General features: G+C 43.2%; 2 protein-coding genes across 3 annotated transcripts; both read left to right on the top strand.

Moving 5' to 3' along the window:
* The first annotated feature begins 1,248 nt into the window (after positions 1-1,248).
* tmem67 (transmembrane protein 67) lies at positions 1,249-9,212 on the top strand. The gene is made up of 28 exons (XM_057046457.1): positions 1,249-1,495; positions 1,939-2,027; positions 2,180-2,270; positions 2,380-2,479; positions 2,722-2,785; positions 2,898-2,969; positions 3,061-3,123; positions 3,254-3,408; positions 3,533-3,641; positions 3,787-3,873; positions 4,217-4,282; positions 4,354-4,507; positions 4,584-4,704; positions 4,794-4,899; positions 5,121-5,177; positions 5,306-5,404; positions 5,489-5,587; positions 5,831-5,917; positions 6,006-6,117; positions 6,432-6,571; positions 6,653-6,793; positions 6,938-7,015; positions 7,095-7,211; positions 7,314-7,430; positions 7,512-7,619; positions 7,701-7,794; positions 8,214-8,356; positions 8,437-9,212. Exons 1-28 carry the CDS (start codon positions 1,297-1,299, stop codon positions 8,515-8,517), a joined length of 2,949 nt encoding a protein of 982 aa, XP_056902437.1. The 5' UTR covers positions 1,249-1,296; the 3' UTR covers positions 8,518-9,212.
* Positions 9,213-9,661: 449 nt separating this feature from the next.
* On the top strand, positions 9,662-15,091 carry pdp1 (pyruvate dehydrogenase phosphatase catalytic subunit 1). Of its 2 annotated transcripts, none has more exons than XM_057046467.1 (9): positions 9,662-9,800; positions 10,999-11,257; positions 11,596-11,763; positions 12,128-12,339; positions 12,492-12,573; positions 12,700-12,794; positions 12,883-13,051; positions 13,122-13,340; positions 13,417-15,091. In XM_057046467.1, the coding sequence occupies exons 2-9, from the start codon at positions 11,018-11,020 to the stop codon at positions 13,795-13,797; spliced, it is 1,566 nt and encodes a 521-aa protein (XP_056902447.1). In that variant the 5' UTR covers positions 9,662-9,800; positions 10,999-11,017; the 3' UTR covers positions 13,798-15,091. The 2 variants fall into 2 exon arrangements, with proteins under 2 accessions (XP_056902447.1, XP_056902446.1); XM_057046466.1 differs by lacking the exon at positions 9,662-9,800 and adding an exon at positions 9,807-10,021.
* Positions 15,092-15,454: the final 363 nt, after the last annotated feature.

Raw genomic sequence — 15,454 nt, 5'->3', positions numbered from 1 at the left:
GGGATTGCTGGATGAGATGTAGGTTATGGACTATGATTCCGGTCAGAGAATCAAAGGTGCTTCTGAGGGAAAGTGCGGATGGATCCGGCTGGGTTTTATATATTCTATTCAGCTTCAGCGTTACAGGTTACGGAGATTAACGTATAGCTGCTAAGGTTGCTTACATACAGGCGCGTACATGAGTTATAGCCATCCAAGCGCTGACAGCTCATGTTGAGTTTTGAACATGTGTGCATTGTGTAAAGGCAAGTTGTCTACTAGACCTGCTGGAGCCTGGCCTGGTTGGTTTTTAGGCCAAATTCCTGAACAGGTCAGCTTGTCCTCTTTGAGAGTAATGTTATTTGGGGCCTCACGTCCTTGGCAGATGCCAGGAACAGACAGAGATTGTTCCAAAAACATAAGATGCAAAGGGTGGACATGGTCATAAATTTGTGTTCTATTAAAACTGTCTGTGAGCATTTGGCAGGGGGGAAAAGCGTTATGTTAGAGCGTTAGAGTTATGTTGACTGATTTTTGGTTTTTAATTTACCACTATATTTGCCTTGTTCATTAATTTTGATCCATTGGCTGATGTGTATTTGATCCTTTTTTTATTTGCAATAAATTCTGGGAGGCATTTTAAAATACAACTTCTGGTACTCTGTGTCACTTTTTGCACATGCAGACAGGTACCTTCTGAACAAGAGGCCTATTTTTGCTAAGCTAAGGTTAAGAAATCCTGTCAACAACCATTTATAATCTAGCTCTAAGCCTAACCTACCCTAACAGCTTCTACTGATTCCATCTTTTCAGCATTTACCAAATGTTAGTGTCTTTCTCAAACTGTTTCATTTTACTTTATTATTGCGTAATATACTTTAATTTTCTATGGTTTTTATTTAACCAATTTCCCAGTTTTATGCTTGGAATTATATGAATAGATGCAGTAAAATCGAGTGAAAAACAACAGCAACAACATGTCTGTGTAGATTCTCAATCATCCAGGTCATTGTATCCAAGGTAGTTTTTTCTGTCAACTGGACTGTGTTTCTTCTCTTTCATGCAATATCAAAATGGTTTTACACCACTTTTCATTAGTTTATTTTTCAAACAGGTGAAACCATTTTGGGTGTCATAGTTATTGTATTTGTTATTGTATCCCCAGTGCAGTGTTATTGTTTAACTAAATCATTTAGTAGAAACCATTTGTTCCCTTAATACAGTTACTGACAGACGGGCGCAGGTACGTGCGGAATTGTGACGTCATCGCGTCGGAAAGATGGAATTGTGGGTAAAAAGGAAGTCCCCTTGTTTACCATGGCGACGGAGACGCTAGGATTCATTACCAGATGGAGAGAATCTACACTGTTTCTTTTACTTTGCATTGATTTTCTTAGTGGCCAACAGTTTATTCTCCCCCATAAAGCTCCTTTAGATTGTGGTAGTGATGAATTCTTTGACATCTCGAGTCTCTCGTGTGTGAAATGCGGTCCAAACCAACAACGGAGCACAACAGGTTTGAACGCTGCGTACAGCGTCTCCATAGCTAATAGCCGTTAGCATTTCTCAAAGTTTTCGTACCTTTTAGGGAACCACGGACTGAATATCAACAAGAATTGGTTTAAATCTCTAAGCCAGATTTAGACAGACGATTAACGAACGATGTTTTTAAATAAGACGTGGATTTTTACTATATGAAAGCAGTGTTAGCTGCTTATTGTTGCCTATGGTGAAGTAATCTTATCTCCATTTGATCAGTGAGAAGCCTTTAATCAGTACATCAAGTTCTATTTATAATGATTTTTTTAAATACACACTCTCCAAATGCATTATCATGATAATAAACATGAAGTCATTGCATATACAGATCTATTAATGAGCTAATTCGATGTGCCAGAGCCCAACAGTGTTCTTGTTAGTAATTTTCCATTAAATGCACCTTCTTTAACCCTTTTGCAGGACTGAGCTGCATTTGCACACGTGGTTACCAGACTCTCATCACTGAAAAAGTGTCCATTTCTTGTCAACAGTGCCCTCTTGACAAGCCTGTACGTGCAATTTATGTTAAGTTCCTTATCAGAAGTTCACTTATATGCTAATGTGCATTATAGTTTGCATAACAACCCTTCACATTCAATAAATAGTTCCAAATGCTATTTGCAGCAGCAATTTTTTGTTCACCAAGTTGACATGTTTATAGGCAGTAACTCAAGAAGGGTCCGGGTGTATTCGTTGTCCAGGCAGTATCGGTGATGACGGAAGGTGCCAGTGTCCAACCGGCAGCATCCTGGGTGAGTCACCAAAGATACGGCTAATTTACGGATGCTTTTTAATAAAAATGACAAACACATTTGTAATAATTGTAACTATGTATGAGTGATTAAAGAGTTTTGTTTCTAGTGGAGCGCAATGTCAATGGAAACCTTTTGGATGAGGCAAGGTGTGAGCTGTGTAATGAAAATTCTCCAACATTTTCTGTGCCAAACAGCAATGGAGATAGGTATGTACCGTTTGTATGTTACGAGTAGTTATGCTGCCATTTAGATTTCACAGGATATGTTATTTGGAGCATACCATATCCCACCCCATGTCCCACATTTACATCTTCTGTCATTTACTTTTCATCCTTTGGAAAGGTTTAAGAGTCCTTTGAGGAATTCGGATTTTTAATGCTGTCAAGCTCTTTAATATTTCTCTATAGTTATTGTAAAAATCTTCAGTATTTACACCTTTTTTTTTCAGATGTGTGAGATGTCATCCCACCTACAGGACAGACTCCTGCGCGTGTAACCCTCCGAATATTGCAGTGAGTTCTGCAAACCAACACTATTAATATAAACCACGCAACAGCAGATTATACATATATGGTAACACTTATTTATCCTATAGCATCAGTGGGTGTGTGTTTTCCTTTTCAGGCAGGAGGATTGTGTTTTCCTCCAAACAGTCTGTCTACTAATGTTAATCCGAGCGTCAGCTATAACCAGTTGGTGAGTCTCCTCTTTCACGCTTTTAATTTTATATCTTTAAATTGGTATTTTTCCCATTGTGATTTTCCCCCCTGTTGTGTGTCTCTTGCAGAAGTTCAGCATCCAGTCTGCTTGGTTCGTCAAAAATCTGTATTCCTCAGCAGCAGCGTGTCTTGTAATTCCCATTTTATCTCCATCGCAGCTCAGCTAGCTACAATAAAATCTGCATTTGATATACTACTATATTATACATAAATAACTTAGGTAGAGTGTGACAGCTGCACAAATTATTTATGTGATTACAGCTGTTCTCCAACCTGACGGCGTGTCAAGCCCTTGGGAACATGTGTGTGATGAACATGCACTCTTTCAGTAGCATGTCCGTTGACGCCTGCGGCCTCTTCAACACCATATTCAGAGCCAAAGCTGCTTTGAGTTCCACTCAAGATATTTCCTACTGGTAATCAAAATCTTTTACTCCATGCATGTAGCCACTCTGCTTTCTTTGCACTTATATGAGAAAGAATGTAATACACTTTATTGTGACTCAGTAACAGTAAACTTTTTGGCGATTTGATCCCCAGGAGAAGCAATCTGCCGTGGCTTTACTATGGGGAAGAGCCTGGACTGGCCATTCGGGTGCTTCAAACCGAACCTGTTCCTATTCGTTTTAGTTTCAGAGGGAAAAACAAGGTTAGTGAAGATCTTTGAGCTCTCACAATGAACAAAAACAGACATCACCTGTCCTACCAGGAATAAAAGCATCAAACTATAAGTACACTGGAAAATGGACAGAACATTTTTAATGATAATTTGGTATGTCCTGTTTGTTTGGTAGAACACTGACTTTAACCTGCTCGCTGCTGTCTATAATGTCAGAGGAGACTTCCTAAGATGGGAACAATTGGGACTAAACAACCTCCAGGTAAGTCACAGTGACTGATAGTACAAATGGAATTACAGGAAAAACATAGAATCTAAAACATAAAATCTAAACTAGCAAAGCTAAATATGGAATAAATACACTCAATAGTCAAAACATAAAACCCCTGAACCAGAAACTGAACATACAAATCTTTAAAAGAGTCATGCTTCTAGTTGGAGTATGGGAGGCTTGTGATTTTATCCACATCTCACATTTACCTGAGATTGTTTCCCATAAGGATTCCTGAACTGGTGTCAACAGTCTTACACTCTCAGGTTCACTACTGTGGTTAATGGTGCATCAAAGCCATTCTACATCTTCTGTATCTCTTCCTCTCTTTAAGCTCTGTGGTGAAACAGCCACCAGGCAGGCTGCAGCGTTCAGCTTTGGAACTGCTTACCAACAAAGTGTGAGTGTTTCCTCATAGCTGTCGCACGGAGACGGTCGTATTGTTTTTTTAATATCGTAGTTTGTGTGCAGTGTGATCTATCTGTGGCAGAGCTGATGAGCACATATTCTGAGCCACTCTTCTATGATGTGTTCATGGATCTTGGCGGAGAAGAGGAAAGGAAACTGTTTCCCCTTCCTACGCTAGTTAACAACCTACAGTACAACGGGCAGTTCATCAATCAAGGTGGGATTTAGTTTTGTGAGGGTCAGCGTGGGGGTCGGTGCTGTGTTTTTAGATTGCATCTTTCCTCTTTTCATAGAAAGCATGAAAAGTTGGTACCTGTCTAGACGCCTGTTTTTGGTCGACATGCTGAGTGGACGAGAGAAGAGCACCAGCTCAGTCCCCAAAGTCATCCGCGTGGCCACCAGTATCAAGATAAGGTGAGCATGAGAAATAGTGCTGCATAAAATTACAATCGATTTCTTTTGTCAGTTCAAATGCAATTGTTTTGTTTTTGACCGTTTTTCAGGTTCGAGCTGGTTCCTGATTCTAAGGAAGGAACAGTATTCCCCCCCTTAATGAGCATAACCTACAGCGACATTCCCATCACAGACGTGTCCACACAAACTGTGTCTGTGAGTCAGGCAAACGCACACAGACGCACACACTCATCTCTCTCTGTCACCACTACATTATTAAAGTTTCTATATATTACTTTATACAGTTTTAGTTTTTTTTTGCTAAAGCTAACTTAGAATTGCTGAGAATTGTATAATCTTGGTCCTGTAGTTGCCTTAGACTAAACAGTTATCTTGAAACAAACTTGTTTTTTGTTAAATTAATGTCTCTTCTCAAGGCTACATTTGCTGTGCAGTATGAGATGAATCTGAACGAGTTCCACATCATAATGGACGTGAGTAGATCTATGGATATAATGTTTTATCAGTTAAATACCAAATATGAGAGAAAATGAAATTTAAGAAAAAGATCTGCTCTATGATGTCATGCAGCCTGTCTGATGTTTGTCTCTACTCTGGACAGATTGTCCTGGGTGTGTTGGGTAGTTTATTCTTGCTCAACACTCTTTTGAGGACCATCAGATGGAAGAGAAGGTTTGGCTCTCAAATCATTGATGGGGAGGTACGTGCATTTAACTTGTCACAATCTGAGACGCCCACATGTTTGTTTAAATGTTGTATTATGTGATTTTGTCTCCTACTTTAGACTCTAATGAAGTTCCTCCTGTTTGCCATCGGGGATCTCTCCAATGTTTTCTTCTTCGTCACTGTGGGAACTGCAGTTTACTGGCTCATATTTTACAAGGTTATCTGAATTAATTCTTAATAGAATTTCTTCTTTTTAATTCTTTTCCCCCCCAAACATTTTCATTTCAAATTCATTTCTTACTAAGACCAATCTTCATGGTTCTCATCTTTCTATGCACCCTTTAGACAGTAAAGGCAAGTCACCCCCTTCTTGTCTTTCTATGACTCTTTTTTTCCAAATACACCTGATTCCGACAACTACTTTCTGCTTTTAATCACTGATTTGTTGACGCGTCTGTAGGCTCAGCAGACTGTCACTGTGGTGTTGCCCCTCCCTGCTCAGGAGGAGCGCTACAAAATCTTCATCGGTTTGGCCTTTGCTGGCAAGGTTGGGCAGCCACTGGACACCGACACGAGATGAGTGAGAGGCGCTGTGATGTGCTCTAAGTAACGCTGCTTCGTGGTTGTATTTCTAGGCCGTCCAGTTTCTCCAGGAGTTGCGTCTCCAGGTTACAGTCGACCTTTTCTTCATTGACTGGGAAAGGCCGCGCTGCAGCGGAGGCCTCTGGAAGGAGAAGCCTGCGCCAGGTAGAAACATGAGGGGAGCTTTCAAAATAGAATAGCAATGGGTATCGGGTGCCTTTGGCAACCCTCCTGTTACATGGCCAGCTCTAATCACGCGAAAATGAACGAACGGGCCAGAACCTGAGCATGGACCTGCTGAGTGGGCAGTGTCCTCCCGGGTTCTGTCCACTATTACTGAATTGATGTTCTACTAAAATGTTTTGTGTCTTTGTCTTGTCTTTGTAAATGTCTTTTTTTCTTGCGCTATAAATTCATCATTTTGAGAACTTGCCAAGAATCGTAATTCCTTTGACCTTTTTTTTTTGCTACTTTTACAGGTACTGGTGAGCCAAAATCAGACTCTCCCCCAGTCAGCATCTGGAGGACATATTTTGTGGCCAATGAGTGGAACAAGATCCAGACACTCCGTCAGATCAGCCCAACATTTCAGATTATAGCTGTGCTCTTTTTTCTGGAGGTACCTGTCGCAGAAACACTGTTGTGCCTTTGAGTTGCGCCTCTTTCCCACATTGCTGACGTGTGACCCTCTGATGTTGAGGTGTTGGGGTTCTCCAACTATGCTTTGAGTGAACCGGTGTCGACAGCAGAGCGCTCTCCACAGGCGTTCACGCCTCCGTACAGCATGACCCTGCGCTACGGTCTGGCATCCATTTTGTGGCTCTGTCTTGGACTTTTGCAGGTACACCGACACCACTCGCACTGTTCTAAGACCTCATTCAGTGTTTGTTTTTTAAAATTCAAATCAAAATTGGAAAAGAGAAGATTAATGAGTGTGAAGCAGAAGATATTATTTTCTAAAGAATGCTTTATTGTGTGGTTACAGGTGATTTACTTCACTCTTTACGAGCGCTTTGTGAAAAATAACATCCATCAGTTTGTCGACCTTTGCTCCATCAGTAACGTAAGCAGAAAGGTTTTTTATATTCATAACATCGTGTCTGCATGTCTCAGATATGTGATCGTTGCCTTTTTTTAATCAGATTTCAGTGCTGCTGTTCTCCCACCCTTGCTTCGGCTATTATATCCACGGGCATTCGGTACACGGACACGCGGATACAAACATGGAGGAAATGAGCAACAATCTGAAAAGAGAGGCCGTGTGTATTCCAGCAGCGGCTACTCCTTCGTGGTTGTAGCACAGCTTCATGGCATCATGCTGACAGGAGGATTATGGTTCTAATGATGTTTCCTGTGTGAAGGAGTCTATGTGTGGTCAACGAGGTCTCCTTCCCAACACCGAAGTGCAGACATTTCAGGTGTCTTTTACCAGGTACCTTCGGACACAGTATGAAAGAATACAGGATTTGAGCAACAGGGTTTGTACTGTGTGTTGAGTTTGAAGATATTAGTCTTAGAGACGTGGCGTCCGTTGTCATTTATTTGGTTGTCCTCTCCAGAGAACTGGGCCATTGCGGTCAAGAGATTCAAGCTCAGCTAACCAGTTTGAGCAGAACACCAGCGTTTACAACACCATGAACCACTTCCTGGGATCATTCATCGATCACGTAAACTCACACAGAACAGAATCATCTGACTATATATGTGTATGATGATCTGTGACTAAACCTGATGTTTTTCTCTCTCAGGCCTACAGCGAAATGGACTATATCGTCAAAGACAAGCAGCTATTTGAGACCCTTTTAGGAGTGGAACCTGGTGAAAAAAGCATCTTTTACAATGGTAACTAGAAAAGCATCCGAGGATGCAGATCATCACCAAGCAGGTCATTTTGCCACATATTGTGGTTTAGACATGTAGTAAAATATGCCGTATATAGGCAGTAATCATACAAGGTTAATTAATATAGATTGTTTTATTATCAAAGCCCCTTGGATTTGATGGTGGCCTATGATTTTTTGCCAGACCAAATGTTAAACTCCCTCTGGAATCCAGAACATCAGCAAAATTTTTTCCTTGGCTCTTTCTGTGAATATTTCATTGAATCCATTCATAACTTTTTGAGTTATTTGTTCACAATCAGACAGATAAATGCTGACTGTCACATATGCTCCTTGACGGAGGTAATAATGAAATAGTTTGTGTATGTTCTTTTATATTGTTTACAGTCTGTGCACGTCCCTTTGGGTTTCTCATTACAGATGAGGATTTCTCCTTCAAAGATGTGTTGTTTTATGGAAACGAGGCCACGCTGCTGATTTTTGACACACTGTTTTTCTGTGTCGTTGACCTCGGCGCTCAGAGTTTCGTGCTGGCAGCTGTCCTTACATACGTTGAGCAAACAGTCAGTAGACATTGTGCAGTATATTTGACCCTTACTTTACTTTTACTATGTGGTTAACATCAATCTCTCCCTTTTTACAGATATTTTCCATGATCCGACAGTCTTTAGGGAGGAGGAACCTTATCAACAAGACGCTGGTGGATAATAGATTTCTTATATAAAGCTAGATTTGCTCTTTCTCCTGATAGTTTTGTGCTGTGGAGCAGCAATGAGGCCATTTTTTTGTTTTACCTCTTTCTACAACTTTTATCTCAGACTACAGGGAATCTTCTTGAAACCCTGTCATTGGTGTCATTTCATTGTTTTAGATAAATTTAGTCCAGTTCACATTGGCTGGAGTGGGAAAGAAATCTTGATACTTTTATTTATTTTTTATTTTTTAATATATTTCTTATTGTGAAAGAAACTGCACTTCTTGTGCCTGTTTTGCGAATGACAAGGGTTATCCTTTATTTTTCACCTTTTTTCCCACCACATTCGCTTACAGCATTTGGATTATTTGGCTGTTTTTACACTCAACTGATGTGATATTTGTGTATGAAACATCCATAATAGAAACTATTTGTTGAATACAACCTGTCATTAGGTGTTTTTTTCTTTGTTTTATCTGAACCCTACAACAAAAGAAAACTATTAAAGAGAATAGAGTTAATGTAATGAGTTGTATAAAATATGTGCAAATCCTTCAACATGACTTATGGTAACTGATATTATCAGTGTTCTGTTTTTCTCATAAAACTGATAGATGTGTAGGTGTATATTTTTCCCTTTTTTAGATGTATAAAATGTAAAAACGGTTATTTGTGTAAATAGTTTGTATTTTTTTACTGAATAAAATATTTTGTGATTTGGCAAATGTGATTTGATATTTTTAACATGATATAAAAGACGTTGTGTTATATTCTGGTGGCATTTGCATGACTAAGACTTAAAGATAAACCTTTGCGCAATACATTCAAAAGAAATGTAACTTTTTAGGAAGAAACTGAAATATTTGCACACATGCTGATGAATGAATGAGTGATGGTGAATTTTCTTCAATCTTAACACAGATATCAAACTTAGATGCAGAAAAACAAATGTATTAAATGGACACAACAGTGTTTACTTTTGATCAGCGCTATTTAGCCACTTCACTTGAAGAAAAACAACATTCTAATCATCGGGATCGGTAAATTATTTGCATTGAACCGCGGTCGCTTTAGGAGGCGAGAGACGATTCGCCCCGCCCACCAGCGCGTCTCAGGCGCGAGGCGCTGGTGGGCGGGGTCACTTTATCTGGTCACAGCCCATTCGCCCCGCCCACCGGCGCCTCGCGACTAAAGACGTGTTCCCGGCTGTCAGAGATCAGCCAATCAGCGTTGACCTTGCTGCGGCTCCCAGAATGAGAGACCAGACTGTGTCGACATGAACTTCCACAACTTCTCCAGCTTTATCTATTAAGGTGAGCCGCTGTTATGCTCCGCTTTCACTCGCATTCCCATTTTTGACGTGTGAAAGGTTTTCAGCCTCTGCGACATTTGTAATTCGAGAAGATACAATGCGGGAGTGACGAAAGTGGGTGTAACTTGTAACACTAATAGCTTTTACTATTAGCATGATTCGCAGCCCCGTCTGCATCAAAGGAGGCGCCATTTGGAACTCTAACGTTTATATAATCCGTAGGTAAGATCATTTACCACCGTTCGGTGGCCTGGACTCTAAAACTGAGACTCAATAGGGTTTCATGTAGGGCTTTCCGGTATTCGCTGCTAGCTAAAAGGATGGATGCTAGTGATGTCAACAAATATGGCAACTTTGTGATGGACCCCAAACATGGAACGGGCCTTTGGGATTAGTCGGAGCGTCTGCGGCTTTCTGCATTACAGAGAAGAGAATTCCAGCCTAACCTTGAGCGACATGCTCGTGCTCGCTGCAGACTGAGGGGAAGCAGGACTGTGTTTACATAATCTCACCAGTGAGGGTGGATCAAGAGGAGGATCCAGTTCACCGGGTCATGACCACTCGGAGAATCGGTCAAGCTTTAAATGTCAGGGCTTATTTTTAAGCAGGGTCAAGTTTTACTACGGTTGGAGGAGTGAACATGACTCGATCCATGCAAACGTTCATGCATATTTTGATATTGCTGACTGGTTATACGTATTAGAATTGATCCTTGGGGCAGAAATCGCTGCATTGATCCCATACAAATGTGTGCAAGCTCTGTATTCATGCAACAGCAAATAGCGTGGGCTACATTAAATGGCATAATGTTGCTCAACAGCCCTGCACGTACTAAACATTTTGCTCTCTTTTGAAACAGTGGTGAGACATTGTGTGACCTTTTGACAGAAGTTTTGCTGATGTTTTTGTGAATTGCTGATGTGTGCATGGCGAGCGGGAGGGTTTCAAATTAATATTGGCGAAACCCCGGAAGGGAACTGTACTGTTGTTGTCGGATGACAACAGTGCTATTGTCAGCACACACTGGCTTTTCAGCATCATCCATGAATCTCTCTCTCACACCACAGTGGGGCATAAAGACAAAACTCGATTGCCTTTGTTTAAATGTTCCCTTCAGACCGTTCTGCACGCGTGCACGTGCTTTTACACTATATCTGTGTGCATTGTTGGTAAAGTTTAGTGCTTGTGTGTCCCTGCAGCCCACCTTCAGCCACACTTATGACATCTCAGCTGCTCAGGGGCTTGCCCCGTACCAAGGTCTTGGCCTCCAGTCTGTTACCATGCAAACAACACCAGTCCCAGCCAGGAGCCATTCCTCACCAACCTGCCTCCAGATGGCCCTCTTTGCGGCTGAACTGCCACTCCAGACGCTACAACACAACCCCGGTGCTCCACAGTTACATCCTTACACCCCCTCAGGTCAACTCAATTCTGAAGGCCAATGAGTACAGCTTCAAGGTTTGTGGCTTCATTCCTTTATATGATAATAATGCTTCTCAGACTACAACAATCCAAGGAGGCACCGGCCTCTCCCTTCTTCTCCTAACACATCGAGCAGTGCCATGTAGAGGTCTCACATGCACCTTCTTCTAGCTACTTTCCTGTATTTTCTGTGGAAGGTGAATGAGGGACAAAACAGATTTTCTAGGAAGGCTGTGCTAGCGAGAGCTCATGTGGCGCTTCCATCGCACGTGCCCATTTTGCTGTAATTTTGTTAGTTTTTGCTCCAGCTCCGCCTCAGGTGTGCTCTTAATGCCCTTCTTATTGTGTAACACCAGTGTATATTGTGGTTGTAGGTGCCTGAGTTTGATGGAAAGAATCTGTCATCTGTTATGGGTTTTGAGAGTAATCAGCTGCCAGCAAACGCTCCCATAGAAGATCGTCGGAGTGCTGCAACATGTCTGCAGACACGGGGAATGCTGCTGGGGGTGTTTGACGGCCATGCTGGCTGTGCCTGTGCACAGGTAAAGATGACTAAATACATGTACCGTACAACAGAAATCCCCTTAGAACATTTAAATAATTTCATTAACTACTGTATTATCTTGTAATGGTTAATCATATAGATATGTAGTTTTTTATTAATTATTTCTTTGACCATATTTTGGGCATAGGAGAATCATGATGTCTTGTTTTTTAATGCCTATAGCACCTCCCCAGGCTATTGTAAGACTTGTTGATGAAAGTATTTTTAGTATTCGATTTTAGTCTGTTGAAAGAGAGAAACCACTTTAGAACTTCCTGTGTGTCTTCATCAAAGGATCAATGTATAATATTGTTTCCTTTAGCCAGGAATCATCATGTTTTCCTCCCTTTTGGCTCTTCCAGGCGCTCAGTGAGAGGCTGTTCTATTACATCGCGGTGTCTCTGTTGCCGCACAACACGCTGTGTGAGCTGGAGGCGGCGGTGGAGGCTGGTCGGGCCCTCAGTCCCATCCTGCAGTGGCACAAACATCCCAACGATTACTTCAACAGGGAGGCTCAGAACCTCTATTTCAACAGCCTCAGAACCTACTGGCAGGAGCTGATCGATCTCACCAGGTGACTGGAGAAACGCTTCATCGCATGTGTCGCAACTGATGCTTTTCTAGAAGTCAGTTATTATTAACGACATGCGTACGTCAACATGAGATCCTAGAGGGAGCTGTCTTTATCATCTCACTCCGTCGACACATGTTGCGTTCTGTTCTTAGTCCAGGAGAGGTTCCAGACACTCGTGAGGCTTTACTGAATGCTTTCAAGAGGCTGGACAATGATCTCTCCCTGGAGGCTCAGGTGAGCATGAACCCATGTCTGAAACGCTTAACGGCTTCCTCATTTGGACTCGTATGAGCTCAACAGACAGTGATGTAATTTAAGCCAAGCGTGTCGTCTGGAGGCTGACTGCTTCTTCCCGTGCAGGTCGGAGACCCGAATGCTTTCCTGCACTACTGGGTCCTGAGAGTGGCCTTCTCTGGGGCAACAGCTTGTGTGGCTCACGTTGATGGATCTGACATGTGAGGCACATAAAAGAACACACGCGCGGCGTCGCAGCGTTATATGATCGAAGCTTTGAAGATGAGACTCTGTCTTCTGCCCCTGAAGGTTCATAGCCAATGCAGGAGATGCTCGGGCAGTGTTGGGGGTGCAGGAGGAGGACGGCTCCTTCACCGCTCACACCCTGTCCCACGACCACAACGCTCAAAATGAGGACGAAGTCGCCCGAATCCGTGACGAACACCCGCCGACGGAGAGGAAGACCGTCATACGACAGGTACATCACCCGATGGTCCGATTAGCGTTCTAGGGCTCTGTTTAAAACGTGCTGGCGCCATCTTCATCAGGAGCGACTACTCGGACTCCTCATGCCGTTTCGCGCTTTCGGGGACGTGAAGTTCAAGTGGGGCATCGAGCTGCAGAAGCGCGTGTTGGAGTCTGGACCCGATCAGCTCCACGAGAACGAGCACACGAAATTCATCCCTCCAAACTACCACACGCCCCCGTACCTCACCGCTGAGCCTGAGATCACGTACCACAAGCTGCGGCCTCAGGACCGTTTCCTGGTGAGAGTGGCTCATCGACTAAGACGCCCATACAACCAGAATTTCAGTTTTTCCATTTTTCCTTCCTCCCCTGCAGGTGATTGGCTCTGATGGCCTTTGGGAGACCCTCCACAGACAGGAAGTGGTTCGGATCGTAGGGGAGTTTTTAACGGGCGTCCACCAACGTCAGCCACTAAAAGTAGGAGGCTACAGGGTGACGCTGGGGCAGATGCAGGGTCTGCTGGAAGAGAGGAAGGCTCGTGCTTCGTCATCTTTTGAGGACCAGAATTCAGCGACGCACCTGATGCGCCACGCAGTGGGAAACAACGAGTTTGGCACCGTCGACCACGAGAGGCTGTCTAAGATGCTGTCGCTGCCCGAGGAGCTGGCCCGCATGTACCGCGATGACATCACCATCATCATCGCACAGTTCAACCCTCACGTGATCGAATCGCAGAGCCAGGATGGGCAACCCTGAGATGACAAAATCCCCTTTGCTGTTGTACTGAAAGAGTGCGCACACACACACACACACACACGTGCGCGCGCCTACACTTCTGAGTACTGTAGCGTTACACACAAACACAAACAGGCCATATCAAGATTATGCCATATCTGTACATCAGTATGTATGAAGTCATTTTTTAAAGATCTATTTATGTAGAGTTTGTACAGTTTTATGCAGTTGGAGGAAAAAAACCCAGTTCTATAAGAAGTGAGGTGTGTTGTAAACCTCTGTTGACTGGACAAACCTGCAGGTGTCGCCTGTCTCACACACACGTTTCTCCGAAGGGCTGATTTCTGCTCCACGACGACGCTCCTTCTCCAGCCGGAAGTCTCGGCCGGTTTGAAACGATATAAATTCCAAAGAGGATGACGGCAGGCGCTATGCTTTTCTCATCTGGGCCTTTACTACTGGCCAGTTTTGGTGCCACCGGGCCAGACCGGTACCACCGTGAGGCCAATGTTACAACAGGACAACCGCGTCCGTTAGTTGCACACTATTATTTTCTCGTGCACGCGTTCTTTCGTACTGTGCAGTCCTTGTTTTCCAATGCAGTGAATGTTTAGCTGGTGATTCTAGTGGCGGGCCTGCACATATATCAGAACCATTATATCCGTATATTCCCCACGTTCACGCAGCGACGTGCACTTTAGCGGCAGCTGACCTGTGACGATGCTGAGAGCCTCCAGCCAAATAGATTGGACTGACGCAGATGTGGTGCAGCGGTCGGTGGCCTGAATATTGACAGCCGGCCGGTCATCTGCCAACAAACAAACAGGAGCGAGACGCCGCTGCAGTGTTGACTTTAAACTGCTGGATCTTGGCTAAGGTTATGATCCAGATGTTTATCTTCCAGTAGCTGTAATCGGTTTGTTTTTTTTCAGGACAAAACATGGGAATGTTACAGATTTCATCTGAATGTTTACAATCCACAGAGGTCAGACTTGGAGCTATTGATTGTTTTTCCACGTTACAAATCTGGATCACAAATATTTACAGACTAGTTGCCCCGGGCGACACGACACAGGCGCTGATGCGTTGTTGCCGTCGCCTCCTGCGTGTCGGCGGATTTGAAAATATTTTCTTTTGAATCCCAACGGACTCTCCTGACTTCCTGTTCCAATACCTTTGAAACCTGACTCATCTTAAATCGCCAATATTATTTATTCCACTTTGGCTCTTGTTACCATCATATCTGCTTGTATGTATAAATTATGCAGGTTGCGCTTTTGTATATGAACCGGTTTATTAAAACACTGTATGCAAATTCCTGGGGATCTTTGTTTTGTGTCGAGCGGCTGGATTACGCGCGGCTTTCCAGGTGATACGTGTGTCCAGCTGATTTTAGCATTGTAATCTTTAGACATTAACGTTGAGAGAAATCTTTCATTACATATAAGAATATAGTTGGGTGGTGCTAGCTCAGTCTGTTGGGACTGGGCTGAGAAGCAGAGGGTTGTTGGTTCCAGCCCCAGTGCAAACAAAACATGGAAGGTGTTGTGGTAGTAGGGAAGGTGCCAGAACACCTTCGGAGCACTGCCACTGTACCCTTGAGCAAGGTACCAAACGCTCATATAGGGTCCTGTGATCACCTAGCAACTCATCCAGGGGTGGACCTGCCTTCGCCCAT

The sequence above is a fragment of the Takifugu flavidus genome, chromosome 10 (genome assembly GCF_003711565.1).
Source record: "Takifugu flavidus isolate HTHZ2018 chromosome 10, ASM371156v2, whole genome shotgun sequence".
NCBI classification, from domain to species: domain Eukaryota; kingdom Metazoa; phylum Chordata; class Actinopteri; order Tetraodontiformes; family Tetraodontidae; genus Takifugu; species Takifugu flavidus.
Note: the sequence above shows the minus strand (reverse complement) of the source record. Positions and strands in the feature narration are given on the sequence as shown.